The sequence below is a fragment of the Prunus avium genome, chromosome 6 (genome assembly GCF_965620075.1).
Source record: "Prunus avium chromosome 6, drPruAviu1.hap1.1, whole genome shotgun sequence".
NCBI classification, from domain to species: domain Eukaryota; kingdom Viridiplantae; phylum Streptophyta; class Magnoliopsida; order Rosales; family Rosaceae; genus Prunus; species Prunus avium.
In genome coordinates this window covers 36,932,675-36,958,940 of record NC_142289.1, presented here as the reverse complement: position 1 = coordinate 36,958,940, position 26,266 = coordinate 36,932,675, and the positions used below count along the sequence as shown (strand labels likewise).

Below are 26,266 nucleotides of genomic sequence, written 5' to 3'. Positions count from 1 at the left end.
TGTAACAGGATATCTCAAAGCTAGACATGCCACCTCCTCTGTTAGCCTTATGCCAACATGTCCAGACCAAGTTGTTGCCTATTAAGGAGGCTGTGGCAGTTCACATACCCAAGAAGGTGTTTGGCTTTGAGCATGATACCTTCCTCTTACCTGACGATATTTTGCAGTTTGGTTCCATGGTTGACCCAAAAGTGGGGGAATGAGAAACTATGCCTGAATCCTCAACTTTTGGATATATTTGACTCTCTCGTGAGACTTCTTGTATAGTTGTAGGCAGTTACATTTTTGTCTCAATATTGTATTGTCCTATTTATCGATTTGAAATTGCTGAACCTACCCACCAATGAAAACAACACAATTTTTCCGACTGCCCTGATTTTCCCATGCCTTTGGGTTGCCAAACTTTAGCGGTGGAAACTAGGCATGGGAATTGGGTGCTTTTCACGTGTAAGGTGGAAGTTCATCAAGTTACTGACGACGAAGACTGCCCCAAGGACGAGTACTACAATATGTTTGATGATTTTCATAATGGAAGGGTACGCCCATGCCCGTCTATCTGATGTCAAGGGATTTGACATCGTTGACAACTCTTGAACAACCGAAACTGCCTCATTGCAACACGTTACCTAAAAATGTGCATAATATAACACATAAGTTGGTAAAAAAGTGCTCGTTTCATTTGTAACTGGTGTTAGCCATGTCAAAGTAGAAGATACTAGACAAACATGGCACAAAGATATTAGTGCCTACAACAACACAATTGGTGGTGCTTTAAAGGTAGCGTTGGTGGAAAATTAGGGGTTCGGGTAAAGTCACACATTCGTTATTTTTTGGATCTAACATCTCAAACCGTCTGCCTAATTTTGTCCGAAGACACAGGGGACAGAGCAATGAGGGAGAAATAGATTTTATACATAATGTTTGAATTTGAAATTGTAGATAGCATACGCTCCTTAGTGCTCAGAAAAATTGACAACGATGTTCTCATCAGAAGCCTATTACAAATCATTATAGGAGGGTTCAAGATGTTTGACCCAAAAGTGAGGAAATGGGCGACTATACCCGAATCCCCAACTTTCAATACATTCGGCTCTCTCGTGGGACTTCTTGTATAATTGCAGGCAGTAACATTTTTGTCTCAACATTATGTTGTCCTTTTTATCGATTTGATATGGCTGACCCCAACCACCAATAGGAACAACATATTTTCACCGACTGCCCTGAATTTTTCTTGCCTTTGGGTTGCCAAACTTTAGCGGTGGAAACTAGAGATGGGGATTGAGTGCTTTTCACATCTAAGTTGGAAGTTCATCCAGTTGCTGATGACAAAGACTACCCCAAGGACGATGACTACTGTGATGTGTTTGATGAGTTTGATCTTCTTCTTGAATAGAAGAATACATCCATGATTGTCTACTTCATGTTAAAGGATTTGACATCTTTGACAGCTCTTAAACAACCGAAACTGCCTCATTGCAACACGGTGCCTAGAAATGTGCATAATATAGAACATAAGTTGGTAAAAGAGTGCTCGTTTAATTTTTGACTGGTGTTAGCCATGTCAAAGCATAAGATACTAGACAAACATGACACAAAGATATTAGTGCCTACAACAACACAATTGGTGGTGCTTCCAAGGTAGCGTTAGTGGAAAATTGGGGGTTTAGGCAAAGTCACTCATTCGTCATTTTTTGGATCTAACATCTCAAACCGTCTGCCTAATTTTGTCCGAAGACACAAGGGACAGAGCAATGAGGGAGAAATATATTTTATAGATAATGTTTGAATTTGAAATTGTAGATAGCATACGCTTCTTAGCGCTCCGAAAAATTAACAACGATGTTCTCATCATATGCCTATTACAAATCATTAGAGGAGGGTTCGAGATGTTTGACCCAAAAGTGAGGGAATGGGCGACTATGCCCGAATCCCCAACTTTTCAATACATTCGACTCTCTCGTGGGACTTCTTGTATAGTTGTAGGCAGTAACATTTTTGTCTCAACATTGTGTTGTCCTTTTTATCGATTTGATATGCCTGACCCCAACCACCAATGGAAACAACATATTTTCACCGATTGCCCTGAATTTTCCTTGTATTTGGGTTGCCAAACTGTAGCGGTGGAAACTAGAGATGGGGATTGGGTGCTTTTCACATCTAAGTTGAAAGTTCATCCAGTTGCTGATGACAAAGACTACCCCAAGGACGATGACTACTGTGATGTGTTTGATGAGTTTGATCTTCTTCTTGAATAGAAGAATACATCCATGATTGTCTACTTCATGTTAAAGGATTTGACATCTTTGACAGCTCTTAAACAACCGAAACTGCCTCATTGCAACACGGTGCCTAGAAATGTGCATAATATAGAACATAAGTTGGTAAAAGAGTGCTCGTTTAATTTTTGACTGGTGTTAGCCATGTCAAAGCAGAAGATACTAGACAAACATGACACAAAGATATTAGTGACTACAACAATACAATTGGTGGTGCTTCCAAGGTAGCGTCAGTGGAAAATTGGGGGTTCGGGCAAAGTCACCCATTCGTCATTTTTTGGATCTAACATCTCAAACCGTCTGCCTAATTTTGTCCGAAGACACAAGGGACAGAGCAATGAGGGAGAAATAGATTTTATACATAATGTTTGAATTTGAAATTGTAGATAGCATACGCTCCTTAGCGCTCCAAAAAATTGACAACGCTGTTCTCATCAGAAGCCTATTACAAATCATTAGAGGAGGTTTCTAGATGTTTGACCCAGAAGTGAGGGAATGGGCGACTATGCCCGAGTCCCCAACTTTTCAATACATTCGACTCTCTCGTGGCACTTCTTGTATAGTTGTAGGCAGTAACATTTTTGTCTCAACATTGTGTTGTCGTTTTTATCAATTTGACATGGCTGACCTCACCCATCAATGGAAACAACATAATTTCACCGACTGGCCTGATTTTCCCATGCCTTTGGGTTGCCAAACTTTAGCAGTGGAAACTAAGGATAGGGATTGGGTGCTTTTCACGTGTAAGGTTGAAGTTCATCAAGTTGCTAACAACAAAGACTGCCCCAAGGACGACTACTGTGATATGTTTGATGATGTTCATCTTTTTCTTGAATGGAAGGGTACATCCATGCCCGTATATTTGATGTCAAAGGATTTGACATCGTTGACAACTCTTGAACAACTGAAACTGCCTCATTGCAATACGTTACCTAGAAATGTGCATAATATAGAGCATAAGTTGGTCGATCTAAGAGCTCAAACCGTCTGCCTAATTTTGTCCGAAGACACAGGGGACAAAGCAATAAGGGAGAAATAGATTTTTTACATAATGTTTGAATTTGAAATTGTAGATAGCATACGCTCCTTAGCGCTCCGGAAAATTGACCAAGATGTTCTCATCAGAAGCCTATCACAAAACAATAGAGGGTTCGAGATGTTTGACCCAAAAGTGGGGAAATGGGCGACTACGCCCGAATCCAAAACTTTTGGATACATTCGACTCTCTCGTGGGACTTCTTGTATAGTTGTAGGCAGTGACATTTTTTTCTCAACATTGTATTGTCCTATTTATCAATTTGACATGGCTGAGCCCACCCACCAACGGAAACAACACAATTTTACCGACTGCCCTAAATTTCTTATGCCTTTGGGTTGCCAAACTTTACCGGTGGAAACTAGACATGGGAATTGGGTGCTTTCAAGTGTAAGGTGGAAGTTCATCAAGTTGTTGACGACGAAGACTGCCCCAAGGACGACTATTGTGATATGTTTGATGATTTTCATTTTCTTCTTGAATGGAAGGGTACATCCATGCTCGTCTATTTGATATCAAAGGATTTGACATCATTGATAGGTCTTGAACCACTGAAACTACCTCATTGCAACACGTTACCTAGATGTGTGCGTAATATAGAACATAAGTTGGTCCATCTAGGAGCTCGAACCGTCTTCTTAATTTTGTTCGAAGACACAGGGGACGGAGCAATGTGGGAGAAACAGATTTTTTCCATGATGTTTGTATTTGAAATTGTAGACAGCATACGCTCTTTAGCCCTCTGGAATTTTTGTGGTCCTTTCAAGTTTACGTCTGATGTCAACCTTCCATCCGAATCGAGGGCCACTAGAGTAGGCATGCTCGGTGCCATTGTTCTGTAGGACATATTTCAATGTGAAAGGGGAAGGTGAATGAGTTGGTTTCAGTTCCTCATGAAAAAAAAAGGATCTTGTTGATTGTTTTCTTTTCTTATTCCAATAATTGTTAAATGAGTTTGTTGCTCTGAATTTTCCGAAGTATTGTGCACATAGTGATCATAAGTTTTGTTAGGATGTGAAAATATTATGTCTTGAATCTTTTTAATGATAATTGAATTACATATAGATGAATCTCTATCCGTAACTAGCTATACATCAGGTAGATCTGCTGTAAAATTTCCAAATGCTATTTCAATGTTAAAGATTACTTAGGCTCTGTTCGGTATCCTACTCAAAAAAGTAAACTAAAAAACTATGATTATTTTTAAAAACATGAGTTTTCAAATAGTGATTTTAAGATTTAAAAACTTATTTGGTATTGAACTCCTAACTATTTTTAAGATAAAAAAAATTGAAATTAAAATCATAAAATCATAAACTCTAATGCCCAAATTGAAATTAACAAAAAAAAAAAAGGAAAAAGATGTGAGGCATAAACCCAATCAATTTTGGTGGTGTGCAAGAGAGAGAGAGAGAGAGAGAGAGAGAGAAAAAACAGTAAAACCTCACTTTTTTTGTTTTTAATAATAAAGGTGTTTTTTAATTTTTTTTGGGTTTGAGTTTTTAAAAATGGGCTTACCGAACAGGTTTTTGAGGCAAATCTTTTTTTGAGTTTATAAAATTGGATCCAAGTAGGATACCAAACGGGCTCTTAGTATTTCTACTTTTTCAAATAGTTGTTTAGAATTTCAATTAGAAATAAGCATTTCTTATCAAAATTATGTATTTGCAGGTCTTCCAACTAGGGCTGGAGCCAAACATGAAAAGTATGTCAGTTGAAGATGGTACACGATGCATTGTTACTTAGACAATGCTCGTAAACATTCAAGACATACATAATAGAAACTAATTTTTGTTTTATACAGGTTTCATCTTCTACATTTTTGTAAAATTGGTTCTGGTTGCTGTCCACATTTTCTAGTTGGAATTTGGTCACTCATGGACTCTCTTATGATCTGTTTCTAAATTGAAATTTGTTGACGTTATTACTTTAGGTATACTCTCCGAAAAGTAATCCTTTTATTAAACCTAATTCATATGTAGGTTATGAGCATATGTGTGTGTGTTTCGATAATCCTTTTATTAAACCTAATTCATATGTAGTATATGAGAGTGAGTGTGTGTGTGTGTGTGTGTTATGTAGGTTACGACGTGTTTTAGTCGTGGTCGTGGCAGTGTGTGTGTGTGTGAGAGAGGAATGATTTAATTTTAAGTGTTCTGCGACATGTGTTTTAGTCGTGGTGGTGGCAGTGTTTTTTGGAAGTAATATTTATTGAGTGGTGATTTCCCCACTCCAATTTTATCCACTTACATCCATTTTATAACTAAAAAATGAATGTAAGTGGATAAAATTGGAGTGGGGAAATCATTACCCAAATATTTTGTCCTTCCTCTGTATTTCCTCCAATTGATGAACATATGATATGTATTACTCTTCAACTTATTGAGGTTAAGCTTGTCAAAGAAAATGGCAGCTGCTTTGAGAACCCTATAAGTAGGTCACAGAGACATTACAGACCCAGAACCTCTGTGTATGCCTATTTTCTTTTACCCACAAAGTAGAAATCGATTTGGGTTGTTTTGGCAACATGTATTGTTGAATGGAATTTATATTAGGGTATGCAAAGAACTATTTAAATTCAAGTTCTCTTTGTGAGATTTGGCTTTTGGCTTTTGGCGTTACACTCAAACAGTTCATTTTGTGAGATTTGGTTTGAAATGCAATGTCTTTATTCACACTAGCATAACATTTTACACAAAGATTGTTAAAACACCTTGACTCTGTATAAATAAATTAAAAAATTCATCATTTAATTGTCCTGCCTCTGTATGAACTGAAACTTTAGGGTTTTCTCTGTATGAACTTCCTCTGTATAAAATACATGTACTGACTCATCTTCTCTGGTGATAATGATGGCTGGTAAGCATTTGCTATCTAACATTAGTATTATATGACAGGACCCGCCCCGAATTTCTTCGAAATCCGGGACGAATCTCGTCGTAATTGCCTACATCATCCCAATGCCGGGCCCACATACTAAAGAACGAGACTTTCTGCCAAAATTTCGGCAGAGTCTCCCCTTAAAATTGGAATTTTCCCAAAATTTTCAACCTGTTAAAAACACAGTTTATCCACAACTGTCAGTATGCACAAGTTAAACTTCAAACTGTTTACAACCTAGGCCTCTGGCCTTTCAATCAAACCCTACAACGGGCGATAACAGAGCAATCTAAGAATTTCAATTTACCGACGATAACAAAGTTTAACAGAATAGAAACCAACCCAAACTTATCCTACAGAAGCTCGGGGTTCGGAAACTCAGGGCTCGGCTCTGCTATTCAGCTCAGTGTTAGTATGAAATTTGTATTGTCATTTCCTAGACTCTAGCATAGGTTAGAAATTAGTGTGTGAAGAATTGTTACTGGACGTTTTGGCACAACTCATTCAACCACATTCTTCCGAGGCATGACTTGACCATATGAGAAATTTGACAACAGGTAAATCATGACATAAATCATGCATTCAAAATAGGATTTATAATTAAAGTTATTTTTGAGTCCATTGTGATTTAAGTTAAATCATTTGCATCTACTATCGCGACGTGCACTTGCTTATCTTCTAGTTATCTTGTTTTATGAGATAATTATCTCTCAATAAATAATAGTGTGGTCGTTATGTGTTGTCACTAGGAGTCCATATTGAAGCACAATTCATATTCATCTTTAGATAGTATTTTATTTTATGTTTGGCGTCTTAATAAACAAACCATATTGCATCAGGTTTTGTGGTGATAGTTGTATAAGGTTTGGAAGTCATTGTTGAATAGGATTGGTGGTCTCGTAGGTGTCTCTTGAGTGAGAGAACTTGTTTTGAATAAAACCAAGGTGTATTCGTTTCAGTGGTTCAGCTTTCAACGTATTAAACTTTTGAGCATATTGAATTTTTCAGAGACAACGCTGTGTGCATATTTTTCCAGATAAATCATCAAGTGTTCCTTGTTTACTTGGTGATTTATCAAATCTTTTCTTCATTCATATTGCATTCATATGCATATCGGTGACTCATACGGTTGAGGGCACCAAGACCGTGGTGGCGGTTTTCCTCCGGCGAGCTTGAAGCAATCGTGACCAGTATTGCGTTCAACATAAGGAGTGTCGAAGATCATCCCGTGACAGAAGTTGAGTTACAAAGAAGTCGGTAAACATTATCTAGAATGTGTCTAGGATAAGTGTGTGAGTACTTCTTGTAATCATCGTTCTATAGTGGATTTGTGTTGGACTGAGGAGTCCCGTGGATTTTCCCCAGAGGTGGGGTTTTACCACGTAAAATAATTCTCTCTGTGTTCTTTTATTTTATTTCCAGCACGTTTCAGGATTGATAAACCATATCAATCCTGCTACCAAAGTTTATTTTTGTTTACTTGATTATAATTTTAAATTGGCCTATTAACCTCCTCTAGGCATATATAGACATCCTACAGGTATTTTCACTCAGTCAACAAATGTTTGGGGGGGCGTAAAACAGAAAATGTGTGAGTGGACAAAAACAAAGTTTGATTTATCTTGCAAAACAACATACTAACCCTACCGTTTGGAAAATAATGCCAAAACATGCATTTGATACCATATCTACGTAAGCATTTTGAAATCCAAGCATTCTCACTTTCCCAAGAATATACGATACCAACCAAACCAAAACCTTTTGACTTCAATCAAAAATTCCCGAAGAAATGACTTACAACGACATATGTATTTAAAGTATTCCACTTATACATTTATCTATATATATATATATATATATAAGTATCACACCAACTTGAGTATCGGGGAAACAATCCAACATCGGGATTGTTTGGCTAGCCCGCAGGATATCAAGTTTCCACCCTGCGTCTAGGGATGAGCGGTCCAACCGGGAGACGAACACTCTACAGCACACACGCCGAAAGATCCAATGCCACGTGTGGCCAAAACCAAAACACTAAGTCCTACGCGCGAAGACAACTTTATCACACGCCGGAATATCCAACGCCACGTGTGATAAACTCACAACAACACCATATATATGCTCACACATCGGAATCATCCAACACCACATGTGGGTACAACAACCAAGGGAGGATACTTAGCATAGTGATATCACATATTCACATAACCAATCAATAAAGTACCCCAAACTCATATTAATATTTTTCCCAAATACTTCATCATAATATGCATCAAAATTTCTCAAACATAAATCCACATTCAAACCAACCAATATCCTCAAATCGAAATAGTCAAAATTCCACTTTTTAAGCAATATATATATATATATATATATACTTATAATTCCCATAATCAAAACAACCCATATTTAATGCATATTAATTCAATCGATAAAAACAATGCACTTTCAAAACAAAGTCCACTCACAAGTAGTCCCACACTGCTTGACCTTGAGAGGGTCCCGCCTGCTGCGTATGCGTGGTCGGAGTACCTATTTCAGAATACGAGCATACATTCATACAAAACGCTTTGAACTAGAACTTTAAGTTAAAACCCTAATTCCCGAGTTTCAAGTAAAAGCACGAGGAACGAGACGTTCCTAAGGTTCAACTATGTGTTTCGGATGATGGAATAGCCTCGGAAGATGCGCGGTCAACTGGGCAGTCAAACTTTCCAAATTGGGTCAATCGGGCCCACGGGACCCACGACCTCCCTTTTACGATCCGAAAGTTCCTATGGGTTCCACAAGGTTTAGGAAACACGTCCTGCAAGTTTGGTTCCGATCGGACGGTTGGATCGCACGATTATCGTTTCACGCAAACTTTAAGTTATTGAATCGGAACATCTGGGGCTCTTATTCACGATCCACGAATTCCTACACGATCCTAGGGATGCATAGATCAACATATAAAGAAATGAAGTCGATCCAACGGTCCAAACATATCGAACCCAGATAACGTCTAATATGCGATATCCGATCGACGATCAAACGATAACCAAATTCATATCCGTGCATACCATCGTGCTCGGGACGACATGAGGACGATTTCAGGACTCAAGGACCAGCCAAAGAGTGGCCCACATGCGGCAGCGCGTGGGTGTTCAAATCAAATTTTGGCGATCGGAAAAACGTCAAATCGCTGGTCAAGACTTATATCTACATGAAGAGCACATCGGGTGGAGTAGCTTTTGTTCTTGGACCTACCCCAAAATGTCACCAGAAGTGATCAGAATCGGGGGCCGAAACCGGCCAAAACTTCCATCGCTTATTTGACTACCAAAACACAAAAATTTCTCCTAAATACCACAACCAGCAGCTAGAATACATTGAAAGGGTGGTAAAGCATACCAAATTCGAAGAAAATGGTGGCCGGAGGTGTTCGAACGAGCTTCGAAAGTTTTACGTAAGATCCGGCCTTTTTTGACGTTTTCCTGCGATACCAGCGTCAGATCAAGGCGGAAGAGGAGTGGGGTAAGACGGCGGAGTCTGGCCGGTCTTTTTGGGACTGGTCCCAGCTCCGGTGGTGGACCGTGACGGTGGCAACGACTCCTTAAGCCTTGTGACTGTTTCAAAATGTCCGCGAGGGTGGAGGGCTACATGTGGGGAGAGAGAGAGAAAGAGAGAAGAAAATTCAGATTTTATTAAACCCATTTCGCAAAAATTCCGATTATGCGACTGGGTTTATTTTGATCGTATCTTCCTCGTTACAATCCCGATTCGAGCCTACTACGTGTCTACGGACTCATCTCAGTACGATCTACGTAAAAGTGCCACTCACTGTCCCAAAATCCTTCCGGATTAGAAAGTGACCAAATTACCCCTACTCCGAGAGCAAAATTGTAAATTTACATTTAAATTAATTAATTAAATTTAAGAATAGTCATATTTTTGGGCCGGGATGTTACATTATACATATCTTGCATAAGGGAAGAAAGACAACTCTTTTTTTTTGGCATTTTAGCAACATATATTGTGTCTGTGACTTGGTGACTGATTTTGTAATTGGTTAATTAGTTCATTGCACCTTGAACTACTTTGCTTTAGTACTAACTAGAAAGGATTTGAAAAATAATAGGGATAAGAAGACACGAAAACCCTTCTCCGACCCTTACTGCCCAACCTGAAAGCAAACAGCTAATGCGGTCCACTTATTGAACAGGGTTCTATGGTCAGTCCACGACCCCTGGATGCCGAAGGACAAAATTCTTCGACGACTTTATTTTTAATGGATTGTTAATGACTGCAAAAGTGGATGAAAAAAGTTATAACGATGGCATGAATGTCTGATGCAAATCATGTTCATGCACTGGTTTCACAGTTAGCTCCTCTAAATCCCAAAGAGTTATGCTAATACTCTGTAGTGCAGGAAGGACGCTTGCCTAGGTGATTGTTTCTGTGGCATTGCCTTTTACAAGAACAAGGCCTGTTGGAAATCAAACAGGAAGATTGATCCTAGTGTTGATTGGAAGACTCTGATAAAAAAAAAAAAAAAAAATTAAAGGATAGACAATTCTACTTCGAGACGTGCAAGACCAGATTCAACAAAGAAAACTAGTTTAGGAGTCATCCTCAATGGATTAGTGTCAGAGAAGAGAACAATTAACCTATATATACATCCTTATGGAGAAGAATACAATTAACCTAAAGTATTTAAATTATATTCATATTTTAGTAATTATAAGCATGGAGAAACTAATTAAGTTGAGGAGTTAACGAAAACTTGAATCTTAGCCATTAATTACAACTAGTAACTAAAATTCCAACATTGAAATATCGAAAAACTCATAAATAAATAATAATAAAAAGCATTGTATTTGATGTAAAAGGAACCCCTTTCGATTTGCAATAGCTCTCTTAGAAAATGTCTTCGGTTTGAGTTCTAGCATCCGTGTAGTGTGAGTTTAATATATTATTACACCTTTTGACTTGAGAGATATAACGGATATGCATTGGTTGGAATGAATTTTTGTTAACTTTTCAATTAGTAGGTTTAATTAATTAGTGCCCAAGTAGTAGTGCTGAAACTTCTAATTCCATTGGGTTAGACGCTTTCACACATACATCTGCATGAATGAATAGTGAAGTCCACTTAATTTATTCTACATATATGTTTTCTGGCACCACAAGAAGCATCCTAGAGAGCTGCCTCTAGGCTTATGTATATTTCACGTATTAAAAAATATCTATGAAATTTTATTTTTTTTAAGAATCAAAGTATACATATTGACCAGCTGGATTTTATTATAGGAAATTTGAACCTACGGTGGCTTTGACTGATCAATCTGTGGAACTTTGGTTTCTAAGGTGTGGAAATTTGGTCCTATAAATACCACATTGCATTAAGTTTACCTTCTCATCGACTTCTAAGTGTTCAAGTACAAGAAAAACATAAAGTCATTTACTCATAGAACTCAGAGTTTCTCCATATCCCCAAAGAGCTATCTAGCTCCAGAATGGTGCAACAAAAGATAGTTATGAGGGTGCAAATGAACTGTGAGAAGCACAGAACCAATGCCTTGAAGATTGCTGCAGTGGCTAAAGGTGTGAGTAAAGTGTCGATAGAAGCAGAGAAAGAGCAGATGGAGGTGATTGGAGATGGAGTTGACTCCACCAGATTGACCTCGTTGAGGAAGAAGCTTGGCTTCGCGGCCATACTAAGTGTAGAACCAGTGAAAGCAAATGCTGAGGAGAAAAAACCAACTGATCCTCCAAAGATATCAAGCTATATCCATTATCCTCGTCCTCACTATCATGTAGTTCATGATGACTATGACCATCAGAACAATTGTGCTATTATGTAATTGTTGTTGAAATTTTCATTATTCTTTATTGTTACCAAAATATACAAGCTTGTGAGTTACCAGGATTATTATGAAATAACTTCTTAATTTTGTATTCAGATCTCTTTATTTGATCTTCGAAAGGGGTTGTGATGTACCTCTCTCTTAAAACAAGAATGATGTTTTTAAGTTCATATCCCCTTTAGTATATGTATATATGGAAAAAAAAATGAGAAGTGGAAGGAAGAACTTGGAAGTACATGAGTTACAATATCACTTGTCATATTATGCGGCATTAAAATGTAGCATAAAAATGTGGTGTCCCGATCATTATTCTTGTTAGAAATTATTAAGTATGACTTTGAGTTTAATCAATTGAGTGAAACAAGTATATGTTAAACTTCTCAAACACAACCTGAAAATAATAAATTCCTTAAGAAAAGCATCCATTTGGGAAGCTAAGGGTTGTTTGATAACCAGTTTATTTTCACTTTTGCCTTTTCATTTTCACTTTTTTTTTAAACTGAAAACATGTTTGGTAACAGATTTCGTTTTTAGTTTTCAAAAAAATGAAATCTAGTTTTCAAAATCACCCTTATTTTTTAAAACAACTGAAAGTGTTTTTAGTTTTCATTTACATTTTTTTGAGCTCCTATATTTCATTCATTAATTTTACATCACGAAACATATGACATGCATTCCAGTTATTAAAATTTGGTATTTTGGACCTTCCGACTTGGACCCAATCATTCAATTCTTGCGTTTGGCCACGGACCCCATCCAAGCCTCGTGAACTCCATCTCTAAAATTCACAAAAAAATCAATCTAATTTCAAAAAATTCACCAAAATATACTACGAACTCTTAGTAACATGCACTTTCATTCTATGATATCAAATTCACAATTTGACCGAAAAACTTTCATTTCCAAGTTTCACATAAAACTGAAAACTTCAAATTAAAATCAGTTACTTAACAAGGTTTCAGTTTTCAGCTTTTGAAAAATAAAAAATAAAAACTGAAAACTGAAAAGGTTATCAAACGAGCCAGCATATCAAAACTATTGCACAACTATTCCATTGTTTCTTTCCTCCAATGTAACCAAAAAAAATTAAACAGTAGGACAATCCTCAAGGATAACATTCTCTAACTTACAAAACATATAAATCTTATAACCTTCGACCTGAAAGACATCCCTTTGGAATTAATTAATTTTTCTTCTTCCAAGAAACTTTCTATTCCTTAGGTTACTTATACATAATGCAGTTTTCACACATAAAGTCCGAATTGGTTTTTGTTTTCTATGTATATGGCCAAATCAGCATTCGTGCATCCACATCATATTAAAGTATTCTGGAATTAATGAGAGTAGAATCTTCGTACGGTGTGGAAATCTTGGTTTCCAAGCAGCTAACTAGCAATATGTTGAAGTCTTTTTTTTATTCTTTTTTTTGTGTGGGGACAGATCAACCGGAGGTATTATTTTAAGAAGACTAAGCTCCTATATAAATAGAGCATAGCATTGGTATTATTTTCCAAGTGACCTCTACAAGTGGTCAAGTAGAATTCAGCCATACCATACCAAAAGTGTTCAAGTTTTTTTTATAAAAAAAAAAAAAACAAAGATGCATTCGTTCATATATAAATTCATAAAGTTTTGTGTTTGCAAAAAGGACATTTCATATTCACTCTACAATACGAAGGTAAGCCTTTTAATTCATTTCATTCTTTTTATCAGAGTTATTTTTTTCTTATGTAAATATGATCTTTATGTATGCAGCAGGATTTCTACCAGAGAGTAACTCTTGAGTACGATGGAGTTTTTAGATACCATGTGTACCCTAAAAGTACCAGCTCAACTGTGGGAAGGTGCTCCATGGCTTGGTCTACTTTGTCTTACATGCCTTCAAATATGTGCACCTCGCTCTTGGAATATACAGGCGGCGGTGCATGTGGATTCAACAGCTTATGCAGACATGAGGATGAAGGACCAAGTTGCCAGTGTCCATATGGTTACAGCCATATTGATCCAGATGATGTGTTGAAGGATGCAAACAGGACTTTGATTCACAAAGTTGTGATGACGCCTCACTAGAATCAGAATCCTTATATTTTCAAGAGATGCAGAACACAGATTGGCCTTATTCTGAGTATGACCATTTTCAGCCAGTAACTGAGGATTGGTGCAGGCAGAGTTGCCTGAGTGATTGTTTATGCGCGTTGCCAATTTCAAGAAAAACAAGTGCTGGAAGAAGAGATTTCTGCTTTCAAACGGGTTGATTCACCCTGGTGTTGGTGGAAAATCTCTGATCAAAATGAGGAAAGACAATTCTACTTTAACACCTGGAGGCACAGATTCAAAAAAGAAAGATACTTCAGCTTTGATCCTCATTGGAGTGCTCTTGAGTAGTTTGGTGTTTACAAACTGTTGTAATTAGTAATGTATAATTATATAGAGAATTTAGTATATTGCAATACATGTAATTAGTATATATTGAAGTAAATAGAACTGGATGAGCCTTAGCTAATAAAGGTGTTTAAGATAAGTAATGTTGTGGAGTCTTCTTACTATGTCTTACTGTTTCAAGGATGAGACATCTGATGCAATTGAGTAAAAAAAGCATAGAGTGCAAATATCAAAGTCAAACCAACTAAGATTAGCCATCGAACCTTCAAGATTTCTGCTTTACATTTCCAATTCCAAAACCCATGGGACATGACAAAGCATAAACCTCCATCACCAGCCTCTGGAACAGAAGCTTCCAAATCACAAGCTCTGCATGGCTAAGATATTCCACCACCAAGAATGCCAAAATTATGTGTATTTGATCATAACAACTCAAACCCATCAACCTTAGGTCTGAACTGAGCAGAATTGAATATCCAAAAGCCCAGACCAGATTTCCTTCCCCTAGTAATTTGAATCACAACTTTTTAAAGGAATTAATGTAAATAGCAAGTATTTAAATCTAGCATCCAAGAACAAATAAACAATTTACCATAAACAATGTCAATTTGCAAACCCTTTCTTAAGTAATGCTACATACCTAAACAATGTCCAATCAAGCCAGATAATTTTTATCTGATTATGAAATAAATGAATCAGCTGTTTTCCAAGCCATTAATGGGGAAGCTATAGATAAATGCTTCAAAAACACTGGACAGGACTAGTGGAGTGATCCAAAAAGCCCAGATACACTAAAACACCATCCCATTTTCATATTTAATTGCTCGACATCAATGCTTAAATATTTGTAAATATACTAGCCTGATGAAGACATTAACTTGTTTGGTATTTGGTATTTGGTATTTGGTATTTAAGCACCGCTAATTGCCTTAGGAATTGTAAGAGGGCTCCTGTGTTTTAAATATAATATGTTTAAGGTTTTGAAGAGTTTCTACTGTGTTTGGAAATTGGATCTTAGTTAGAGAAAGTTGATTTGAATGAGATGGAAATGTCTGAAGGGTTGAGATTTAAAATTCTAAATTACTATTTCAGTTGAACATGTATGTATATTCTCTTGAAGACAAGCTAGAGCAAGCTTCGCATTTAATAAACAGGCCTCTACCCTTCAGCTAAGAGACGATGCAGGAAAGAACCGGGTCAATATGATGCAGGGCAGGGGCTATAAGCTGCTGTCCAGCGACCCAACCATACCCAAAATACAGAGAATAGAAGGATAAAGCAATAGAATTGAAGTTGGAACAAAGATAGATGAGTTCTAGGGCAATTCCAAGCAAAAGAAACTCAAATTTTTTTTAGCTTTTCACTCCAATCCAAACACCAAAGAAAAACACTGGAATCAAAATTATCTCCTCTCCCAGCAATTTCTCAGCAAACTAACACGTACGTGTAAGTGAAGCAAAAGCCAATGTGCCATTAACAAGAAAGTCATGCAGTATCCCTAAATTTCTGTTCTTTTCTTACTTCCCCAATTTCCCCGCAGCCAAACACACGACAAACTAAAAACTAAAAGGAAAGAAAAATAGCACGCACGCATGAGAAATGAAGCACCGCTAACTTGACCTTGAGGTGGCAGACGTCCGCTCGATCGAACTCGAGATCGATGGCGACGAAGTCGGCTAGGCTCGAAGTTCAACTTCGTTAGGTTTTTCAGGGGGAAAGTCGACGACTGCTCACTGTTGTACGGACGAGGAGAGAGTTGGATAGGGCACGTGACAGCCCCGTGAGGTGTTCATTGTCCGAGTTTTCGGCCTTGGCGGTTTAACGCAGTGGGAGAGGTCGATTTCGACCCAAGGTAGAAGATGAAATGAAAATGATTTTGCCAAACGACGTCGTGCATCATATTATTAATTTATGCTATAGTCCCTCAACTTATAAGTCTTATAATAATAGCAGAGAAGATATAACAAGCAACAAAATGAAAAGATTCATCCAAACGACGTCGTGCATCATATTATTAATTTTGCCAAACGACGTCGTGCATCACATATCTCTTTTTGTCACTACTAATCGTACCGCCGTTAGATAAAATGAAAAATTCATGCAACGGTGCTAATCAGAATCACAAACGAAACCCTAAACCCAGTTTAAGTACACAACCCAAAATAAATTGTTGTTCTTTCCAATCTTCAAACGGGCACCGTCTCTCTGCATCAAAAACCAAACCCATTCCAACTCTTCATCAGCTGCTCTCAGGTATCTCTATACAGGTTTTTTTGTGTGCAAAAATTTCCTTTTTGTTTTAGTTCTATGCATTTGAGTTTCTTCGCAATTCAAAGATATTGAAGGATTTTTCATTACCAGTTTGGTTCTGATTTGTAATGAATCTCTGCTTTAATATCCCAGCACATATACTGGGGTTGAGAATTTAGGGATATCTTTGACCCATAGGCAAATTCGAAGGCGTTTATTTCTATGGCAAATCATGAAGAAGAAGAGGAGGAGCGGAAGAGCGGAAGACGAGGAGGACCAGAAGAAGAAAAAGAAGGGCTGCGTTCGGAGAAACATAAGAGGCATGAGGAGGAGCAGAAGAGTATGATGAAGGACTGGGATTCGACTAAGATCGTGTATTTGTGTTTTGGCTTGTATGGCCGGGACCACCCTGTTGTTTATTGCAGTATTGAACTCCTGGAATTTTCGTCTTCTGGTGTTTGGCGGATTGGGCAATATCCAGTTGGCACAACACTCACCGGTATGGGTATAGGTGCTTACGGATCCAAAATAGTGTTTGCCGGAGGTCAAGAAAGCATATTCGAAGGCTACCAGTACCGATCATGTCCAAGCAAAGCAATGAGAATCATTGATACTGAGGATCCTAACCGAATGGTCGACCCCTCCTACGTGTTCAACAGCAGTACTTTTCAACGAGGGAAGTGTTGTCCCCTTGTGGCGCAATATGACTGCAGATTGTATGTGCTTTCTACTCTCTGTTTAAAAACATGGGCTGGGAAACCTTTTAGTGGGGGGTTCGAGATGTTTGATCCAAAAGTGGGGAAATGGGTGACTCTGCCCGAATGCCCAACTTTTAGATACATTCGATTATCTCGTGGGACTTCTTGTGTAGTTGTAGGAAGTAACATTTTTGTCTCAATATCAGGTTGTCCTATGTATCGATTTGATATGGCTGACCCCAACCACCAATGGGAACAACATATTTTCACCGACTACCCTGAATTTTCCTTGCCTTTGGGTAGCCAAACTTTAGCGGTGGAAACTAGGGATGGGGATTGGGTGCTTTTCACATGTAAGTTGGAAGTTCATCCAGTTGCTGATGACAAAGATTACCCCAAGGATGATGACTACTGTGACGTGTTTGATGAGTTTGATCTTCTTCTTGAATGGAAGGATACATCCATGATTGTCTACTTGATGTCAAAGGATTTGACATCATTGAAAGCTCTTGAACCACTGAAACTACCTCATTTACCTATATGCGCGCGTAATATACAACCTATGTTGGTCCATCTAGGAGCTCAAATTGTCGGCCTAATTTTGTCCACAGACATAGGGGACGAATCAATGAAGAAGAAAGAGATCTTTTCCATGATGTTCGAATTTGAAATTGAAGACAGCATACGCTCCTTAGCCCTTCGGAATTTTTGTGGTCCTTTCAAGTGTACGTCTTATGTCAACGAGACATCCGAACAGAGTGCCACTAGAGTAGGCTTGCTCGATGCCATTGTTCTGTGAAAAAAAAAGGTAACTTATTGATATTTTTTTCCTTTTCTAATTCAATAATTGTTAAATGAGTTTGTTGCTCTGAATTTTCTGAAGTATTGTGCACATAGTGATCATATGAACATATTATGTCTTGAATGTTTTTAATGATAGTTGAATTACATATAGAAGAATCCCTATCCTGAACTAGCTATACAATTAGTAAGTAATTTGTCTCCTCTAGGTAGATCTGCTGTAAAATTTCTAAATGCTATTCAAATGTTAAAGATTACTTAGCGTTTTTACATTTTCAAATACTTTATAATTTCAGTTAGAAATAAGCCTTTCTTATCAAGATGATCTATTTGCAGGTCCTCCAACTAGAACTGAAGCCAAACATGAAAAGTATGTCAGCTGAAGAACCCTGCTTGAAGATGGTACACGATGCATTGTTACTTAGAGAATGCACATAAACATTCACTATGCATTGTTAATAGAAACTAATTTTTGTTTTATACAGGTTTCATCTTCTACATTTTTGTAAAATTGGTTCTGGTTACTGTCCTCATTTTCTGGTTGGAATTTGGTCACTCATGGACTCTCTTATGATCTGTTTCTAAATTGAAGTTTGTTGACATTATTACTTTTGGTATACTCTAAGGAAAGTAATCCTTTTATTAAACCTGATTCATCTGTAGGTTATGAGTGTGTGTGTGTGTATGTGTTTCCATAATCCTTTTATTAAACCTGATTCATCTGTAGTTTATGAGAGAGTGTGTGTGTGTGTGTGTGTGTGTGTGTGTGTGTGTTCTGTAGGTTACGACAAGTGTTTTAGTCGTGGTAGTGGCAGTGTGTGTGTGTGTGAGAGAGAGAGAGAGAGAGAGGAATGAATTAGTTTTAAGTGTTCTGCGACATGTGTTTTAGTCGTGGTAGTGGCAGTGTTTTTTGGAAGGAATATTTATTTTGTCCCAAGCTTGGTGGAAGGAAGAGGGGTCTAGTTTTGGGTTTTTGTGCTATGATGGCAGTTTTCTGGGTAGTTGGGGGGAGAGGAATAGTAGAATTTTTGAAGATGCTAAGGGAGGATGAGGTTGGTCATCTATGGGATAAGATTCGTTTTTGGGCGTCGTAATGGGTGTCTACCTCGACAAAATTTAGGGATATTTGCTTTCGTTTCATCTATTTGGATTGGAAGGCTATAATCATGTAGTTTTTTCTTGTGTTTATTTTTGGTGGCTATCTTAGCCACTTTTTAGTTGTATCTGTATCTATTTTTTTTCTTTTTAATGAAAGTCTGTTTCTTTCCCAATGTTGTCTTTGCATTAAATTATAAAAGAAAGGTGGGTAAGCCTTGCATATTGCCTGTCCTTGTGTCTGTTTTTTGATCTTGTTCTTTGATTAGTCATTCTGATTAGTATTTGTATAACTGAAAAGATTTGTCTGCTGCAAGTCTGTCATCTGTTTTGGATTAATGAATTACTTGAAACTTTTCAATTTAAAAGAATTTGTAGAATGTGAATTAGTTTGGGCTGACTTCATTGAAAAATGAATGTTGCTTTAGACAAGTTAGTCACAGCATGCAAATGTTGCTTTTACTTTCAATAGATTTAAAACTTTGGATTAGAGGTCACAGAGAGTTTACAGACCCAAAACCACTGTTTATGCCTATTTTCTATTACCCACAAAGCAGAAATCGATTTGGGTTGTTTTGGCAACAGGGATTGTTGAATGGAATTTATATTAGGGTATGCAAAGAACTATTTAAATTCAAGTTCGCTTTGTGAGATTCGGCTTTTGGCTTTTTGCGTTACATTCAAACAGTTCATTTTGCGAGATTTGGTCTGATATGCAGTGTCTTTATTCACACTAGCATAAAATTTTACACAATGATTGTTAAAACACCCTGCCTCTGTATAAATAAATTAAAAAATTCATCATTCAATTATCCTGCCTCTGTATGAACTGAACTTCACTGAAGGAGTCATCCTCAATGGATTAGTGTCAGAGAAAATGATTTGGAATTAAGAGCCGAAGTGAGTGCAATTGGCAGAACAAGCCACAGAATTCTAGTCCACCTACTAGGCTTCTGCAATGAGGGGCAGCACTGGATTCTTGTATATGAGTTTATGAGCAATGGCTCTCTAGACAAGCTTACTCTAGATTCAGGGGAATTGTTAATGCAGGAAGTAAAGTCAGCCATCATCGTTGAAGGCAATATTCCCAGGAATATGCATTGGATCAGGAGCTTGATTGATTGTTGTCTATTTTCTATTTTCTAGGTCTTTAATTACGGAACTCTGATTCCTCACGTGTAGTATAAAACCTCTTGTATCCTTTCATTCAAATCAATTCAATACCAATAGATTATTCAGTTTCTTCACAGGAACAAAATGGTATTTTGCCCCGGAGTGGTTCAAAAGCTCTCCTTTCACAGTGAAGGTGGATGTTTATAGCTATGGAATTTTGCTATTAGAGATTGCTAGCAAAGGTGCTCGTGCGTTGCTGCATGTTTTAAAGCTTTATATAGACATGGAGATCTAAATAGTGGCATAATGCCTTGTTTAAGCAAGTTTAAGTTACAAAAAATAGACTTAAATTGTCCTGTTAAAACATTGACCATATTTTAATAAACCAAGCAGTAATGAAAACATCAAAATAGCAGTAGTTTTGAGCTGCTAATTGTTCAAAAGAGTTTGGACAGGTCTTATGCTAGTCGGTGGTGGAAGGGGATTCTTATGTTTTGATATCTTGGAAGGGGATTTATCTCTTGCTGGCTCTATTGTCCTTGCATCGACTCCATCACTTATTGCAGCATCAAAGGCAGCTAATACGTCTGCATCAAAGCACTAGACGCCTTCATATGGTGGCCAGCATACCTTATACGCAGCATACCTTATATATTGTTACCAAAATATACAAGCTTGTGAGTTACCAGGATTATTATGAAATAACTTCTTAATTTTGTATTCAGATCTCTTTATTTGATCTTCGAAAGGGGTTGTGATGTACCTCTCTCTTAAAACAAGAATGATGTTTTTAAGTTCATATCCCCTTTAGTATATGTATATATGGAAAAAAAAAATGAGAAGTGGAAGGAAGAACTTGGAAGTACATGAGTTACAATATCACTTGTCATATTATGCGGCATTAAAATGTAGCATTCTCCCGACCATTATTCTTGTTAGAAATTATTAAGTATGACTTTGAGTTTAATAAATTGAGTGAAACAAGTATATGTTAAACTTCTCAAACACAACCTGAAAATAATAAATTCCTTGAGAAAAGCATCCATTTGGGAAGCTAAGGGTTGTTTGATAACCATTTTATTTTCACTTTTAACTTTTCATTTTCATTTTTTTTTAAATTGAAAACATGTTTGGTAACAGATTCGTTTTTAGTTTTCAAAAAAATGAAATCTAGTTTTCAAAATCACCCTTATTTTTTAAAACAACTGAAAGTGTTTTCAGTTTTCATTTTCATTTTTTTGAGCTCCTATATTTCATTCATTAATTTTACATCACGAAACATATGACATGCACTCCAGTTATCAAAATTTGGTATTTGGGACCTTCCGACTTGGACCCGGTCATTCAATTCTTGCGTTTGGCCACGGACCCAATCCAAGCCTCGTGAACTCCATCTCCAAAATTCACAAAAAAATCAACCTAATTTCAAAAAATTCACCAAAAAATACTACGAACTCTTAGTAACATGCACTTTCATTCTATGATATCAAATTCACAATTTGACCGAAAAACTTTCATTTCCAAGTTTCACATAAAACTGAAAACTTCAAATTAAAATAAGTTACTTAACAAGGTTTCAGTTTTCAACTTTTGAAAAATAAAAAATAAAAACTGAAAACTGAAAAGGTTATCAAACGAGCCAGCATATCAAAACTATTGCACAACTATTCCATTGTTTCTTGAAATCCACAATACCAAGAGAAGGTTGGTTCATTTGCACCTGTACCCAAAAGTCACATACGTACACCAACATTTTTTTAAAATTTAATTCAAAAAAAGAAAAAAGAGAAAGAGAAGTCAATAGTTTATTGAATTAAACAGTAGGACAATCCTCAAGGATAACATTCTCTAACTGACAAAGCATATAAATCTTATAACCTTCGACCTGAAAGACATCCCTTTGTCACCCTTTGTTCACTCTTATCTCTAGTTGTAAAGCTAGCATGACTGGTGGTGTTTGTCGTATTCATCATGTCTTCAGAGAAAGCAATTCTGTTGCTGATATGCTTGCTTCTATTGGGGTCACCAAGCCTTTGGGTCTCCATACTTGGGTTACTGCTCCTATTGCTGTCAATCAGTTAATCTTCAAGGATATGTGTAGGGTGTGCTTACCCAGACTTATTGTTCCTTAGTGTTTTGTTGGGCCTTGCCCTCCTCTTTACCAAAAAAAAAAGAAAGACATCCCTTTGGAATTAATTAATTTTTCTTCTTCCAAGAAACTTTCTATTCCTTAGGTTACTTATACATAATGCAGTTTTCACACATAAACTCCGAATTAGTTTTTGTTTTCTATGTATATGGCCAAATCAGCATTCGTGCATCCACATATGAAAAACTTCATATTAAAGTATTCTGGAATTAATGAGATTGGAATCTTCGTACGGTGTGGAAATCTTGGTTTCCAAGCAGCTAACTAGCTATATGTCGAAGTCTTTTTTCTTTTTTTTTTTGTGGGGACAGATCAACCGGAGGTAATATTTTAAGAAGACTAAGGCTTAGTTTGGTATTGCTTAACTTAAAAAATAAGCAGCTTTAAAAAAAAAATTTGGAGATTTGGGTGTTCGGTAAAACAAAAATAAGCTGCTTATTTAATAAGTTGCTGTCATTCAAAGCTGAAAAACAGAAGCAGGTGGGGAGCTGCTTCTGAAAACTGCTGCGAGGAGAAGCATGCGGAGGTTTAAATGAAAATTTCAAATTGCCCATATTGCCCTTATTTGTTTCACACAATTACATGTTATATCCTCATCATCCCGAGTTCGAACCTCCCAAGTGTCGTTCCTTTTTTATTTTCTGGATTGCTCGCCTCATCCTCTCCTCTCTCTGCAACTTGCTCCCCTTCCTCAATCCGTCAAAGCTACCATCTCAACCCAAAACCTCACCAATCCACCTCCCTATTTTACAGACCCAGAATATCATCCTCTCTCTGCAACTTTTTCCCTTCCTCAATCCCTCAAAGCTACCAACTCAACCCAAAACCCCACCAACCCAGCTTCCTATTTTACAGACCCAGAATATCATCCTCTCTCTGCAACTTTTTCCCTTCCTCAATCCCTCAAAGCTACCAACTCAACCCAAAACCCCACCAACCCAGCTTCCTATTTTACAAACCTAGAAGATCTCCTTCAGCACCCAGATTACCAACCAATTATCTCTACGGCAACAAAAAATTCAACACCCAGATTACCAACCAATTATCTCATTCAGCAAAAGAAAATCAAATCCCCAAGAGGTGGGCATGTAGAAGAAAAGACGAAGAAATTTATAAAATTAAAAAAAAAGAGGGCGGGGGTTGCTGGGAAGGTAGAAGTAAAGAGGAAGAAATTAAAAAAAAACATGGGAAGGGAAGAAGTCTTGGAAGGAAGAAGAAAAGAGAAAGGAGGAGAAGAGGAAAGGTAAAAAGGTTGAGAGATGGGGGGCCTGGGAAGGAAGAGGAAAAGAGGAAGAAAAGAAAAAAACTGGGACGGGTGGCTTTATAACAAGAATTTGTATGAAATCACAACAAAAACAAGTTTTGTCTTGAAGATTTTGGATGAGGAAGATGACGAAAGAAAAAAACAGAGGAAGAAGAAAGGAGGAAGGAGAGAAGAGGGAGAGGAAAAAAAAAATTGGGGCCCCTGAAGGAAGAAGAAAAGAGAAAGCAGACGAGGGAGAAAGAAAAAAAAAAAGGGAATGGGGCCTGGAAAGGAAGAAGAAAGGAGGAAACAAAAGGAAGAAAAAAGTATACATTTTTTATTTCTTATGATAATTTTAGGTTTTTAAAAAAAATTCATCATGGTGCCCTTTATTGTCATTATACACTCTCACAGCACTTCTAGAAAAAAGTTTACCAAACATTATAAGACTGCTTTTTATACTCACAGCACTTTTACAAATATAGATTACCAAACACTTTGCTGCTTCACTTCACAGCTGTTTATTTTCACAGCACAGCAGAAGCAGTTTTTTTAAAAAGCACAGCAATACCAAACTAAGCCTAAGCTCCTATATAAATAGAGCATAGCATTGGTATTATTTTCCAAGTGACCTCTACAAGTGTTCAAGTAGAATTCAGCCATACCATACCAATAGTGTTCAAGTTTTTTTTATTAAAAAAAAAAAAACCAAAGATGCATTCGTTCATATATAAATTCATAAAGTTTTGTGTTTGCAAAAAGGACATTTCGTATTCACTCTACAATACGAAGGTAAGCCTTTTAATTCATTTCATTCTTTTTTTCTTATACGTAAATATATGATCTTTATGTATGCAGCAAAAGATAGTGATCAAGGTGCAATTGACCTCTGAGAACTGCAGAACCAAGGCCTTGAAGATTGCTGCAGAAGCCAAAGGTATATATATGCATCTCAATTTCAAATGGCCAATTAATTTTGTGACTACCCAAATGACCAATTTATACTAATTACTTATGCAAAGGACTCACTAGTGTAGTGGTTTGGAGCATTTGCTCCCATAGGAAAGGTCCTAGGTTTGAGTCCTAGCTTCCGTTTAGTATGTTATTGCCCCTTTGAATAAGAAAGGTACTCATTACTGATAATTAATTAGGTGTGAGCAACGTTTCCATTGTCGTAGAGAAAGCGGAAGTGGAGGTGATTGGAGTTGGAGTTGATGCCGTTTCCTTGGCCAAGTCATTGGAGAAGCAGCTTGGCTTTGCTTCCATTGTAAGTGTTGGAGAAGTGAAAAAACCAGAGGAGCCAAAGCTAGTCATTCCAATTCAATGGACATCAAGCTATATTCACTGTCCACACTATGATGGATTCTGCCGATGTTAAATTAAGCACTTTGTGGCCATGGCTGGATGGAGAAAACGTCGTCGTTGACATGCCAGGGACCTTTCTCAATAAGTTTCTTAGCCACCACAATAGAGGCAGCAGTAATAACATATACATTGGGACTAGCCCATGCAATCTTGACATCGTCCGAGTGTACGATGTTGCGCCACTCACGTTGGAGGGCATTCTTCACTCCACCGATCTGAGGTTCTTTCTCAGTGATGAGGAAGCCGGCAAGAGTAATGCCACACCTGTCTTCTGCCAAGTCCAGGTTGTTTTCAAGGTGAATGGTGAGCTGATCTGCAACTTCCACTTCATTCTCCATGGTCGGAGAGAGAGAGAGAGAGAGAGAGAAATTCACAGCAGCAAAGCTACCAAGCTCGAGCCATAAGAGACGAGGGAACCATGTCCATCAAGCCAAACACAACAAGAAAGAGAAAAAACAAGAGCTTTGCACTTGCAGAAATTCATCCAAACAAAGCAACCTATTGGATACAAGCACATGGGATTCCCCTTGGTTTGATGACGGGGAGGAATGCTCGACTGATAGGAGAGAGAATTGGCTCTGTTATTGGAGTTGAGGACCCTGCCACCAATGGAACCAGGAGCTTTTTACGGATGAGAATCGAGATTGACTCGACAAAACCACTTCAGCTTGGTTTCTGGTTACCCAGAGCAAACGAAGAGCGAACTTGGATCAACCTGAAATACGAGGGACTGCGGCGTTTCTGCTTCCGCTGTGGCAGACTTGGCCATGCAAATCTCTTGGGTAAGCCATGTGTTCGTACTCTTGGCACTGTTGTTGCTCAGGAAGGGATGAAGTATGGAGCGGAGCTGGCGGTGAGAGCCACTAGGGGGCCCTCTCCACTCTTCCCTGTAAAACACTCTCGTAGCACACCATTTTCTCAGTTGGTAGAGATGGAAGTTCTGGGAAAGCGGAGGACTGTGGAAGATGCTCATCACCGGCCGAACCCGATTCCCTGGCAGTCGGCTGTTCCTCTCCGACCCGTTGGGAGTGCACGCGCGGACAGACTCGACAATGCTGACCACTTGCATTCGGCTGGGGGACAACACGCTGATACGGTTCCCAATGGAGTGATGGGCTCACATCCTGTC

At 37.8% G+C, this 26,266-nt stretch overlaps 3 protein-coding genes across 3 annotated transcripts; all 3 read left to right on the top strand.

Annotated features, from left to right (window-relative positions):
- The first annotated feature begins 11,645 nt into the window (after nucleotides 1-11,645).
- LOC110754802 (heavy metal-associated isoprenylated plant protein 47-like) lies at nucleotides 11,646-12,038 on the top strand. Its single transcript, XM_021955912.2, has one exon. It carries the CDS (start codon nucleotides 11,691-11,693, stop codon nucleotides 12,036-12,038), a length of 348 nt encoding a protein of 115 aa, XP_021811604.1. The 5' UTR covers nucleotides 11,646-11,690.
- Nucleotides 12,039-16,871: 4,833 nt separating this feature from the next.
- Nucleotides 16,872-18,606, top strand: LOC148294135 (uncharacterized). The gene is made up of 2 exons (XM_088254138.1): nucleotides 16,872-18,179; nucleotides 18,509-18,606. Exon 1 carries the CDS (start codon nucleotides 16,896-16,898, stop codon nucleotides 18,168-18,170), a length of 1,275 nt encoding a protein of 424 aa, XP_088110264.1. The 5' UTR covers nucleotides 16,872-16,895; the 3' UTR covers nucleotides 18,171-18,179; nucleotides 18,509-18,606.
- A 5,880-nt stretch (nucleotides 18,607-24,486) lies between these two features.
- On the top strand, nucleotides 24,487-25,150 carry LOC148294134 (heavy metal-associated isoprenylated plant protein 16-like). The gene is made up of 3 exons (XM_088254118.1): nucleotides 24,487-24,564; nucleotides 24,631-24,709; nucleotides 24,924-25,150. Exons 1-3 carry the CDS (start codon nucleotides 24,487-24,489, stop codon nucleotides 25,148-25,150), a joined length of 384 nt encoding a protein of 127 aa, XP_088110244.1.
- The last annotated feature ends 1,116 nt before the right edge of the window (nucleotides 25,151-26,266 follow it).

Coding starts and splice junctions, on each gene's coding strand:
- LOC148294134 (XM_088254118.1), top strand. CDS start 24,487: ATGCATTCGTTCATATATAAATTCATAAAGTTTTGTGTTTGCAAAAAG. Junction 24,565..24,630: donor ATTCACTCTACAATACGAAG/GTAAGCCTTTTA, acceptor TTATGTATGCAG/CAAAAGATAGTGATCAAGGT. Junction 24,710..24,923: donor GATTGCTGCAGAAGCCAAAG/GTATATATATGC, acceptor ATAATTAATTAG/GTGTGAGCAACGTTTCCATT.
- LOC148294135 (XM_088254138.1), top strand. CDS start 16,896: ATGGCAAATCATGAAGAAGAAGAGGAGGAGCGGAAGAGCGGAAGACGA.
- LOC110754802 (XM_021955912.2), top strand. CDS start 11,691: ATGGTGCAACAAAAGATAGTTATGAGGGTGCAAATGAACTGTGAGAAG.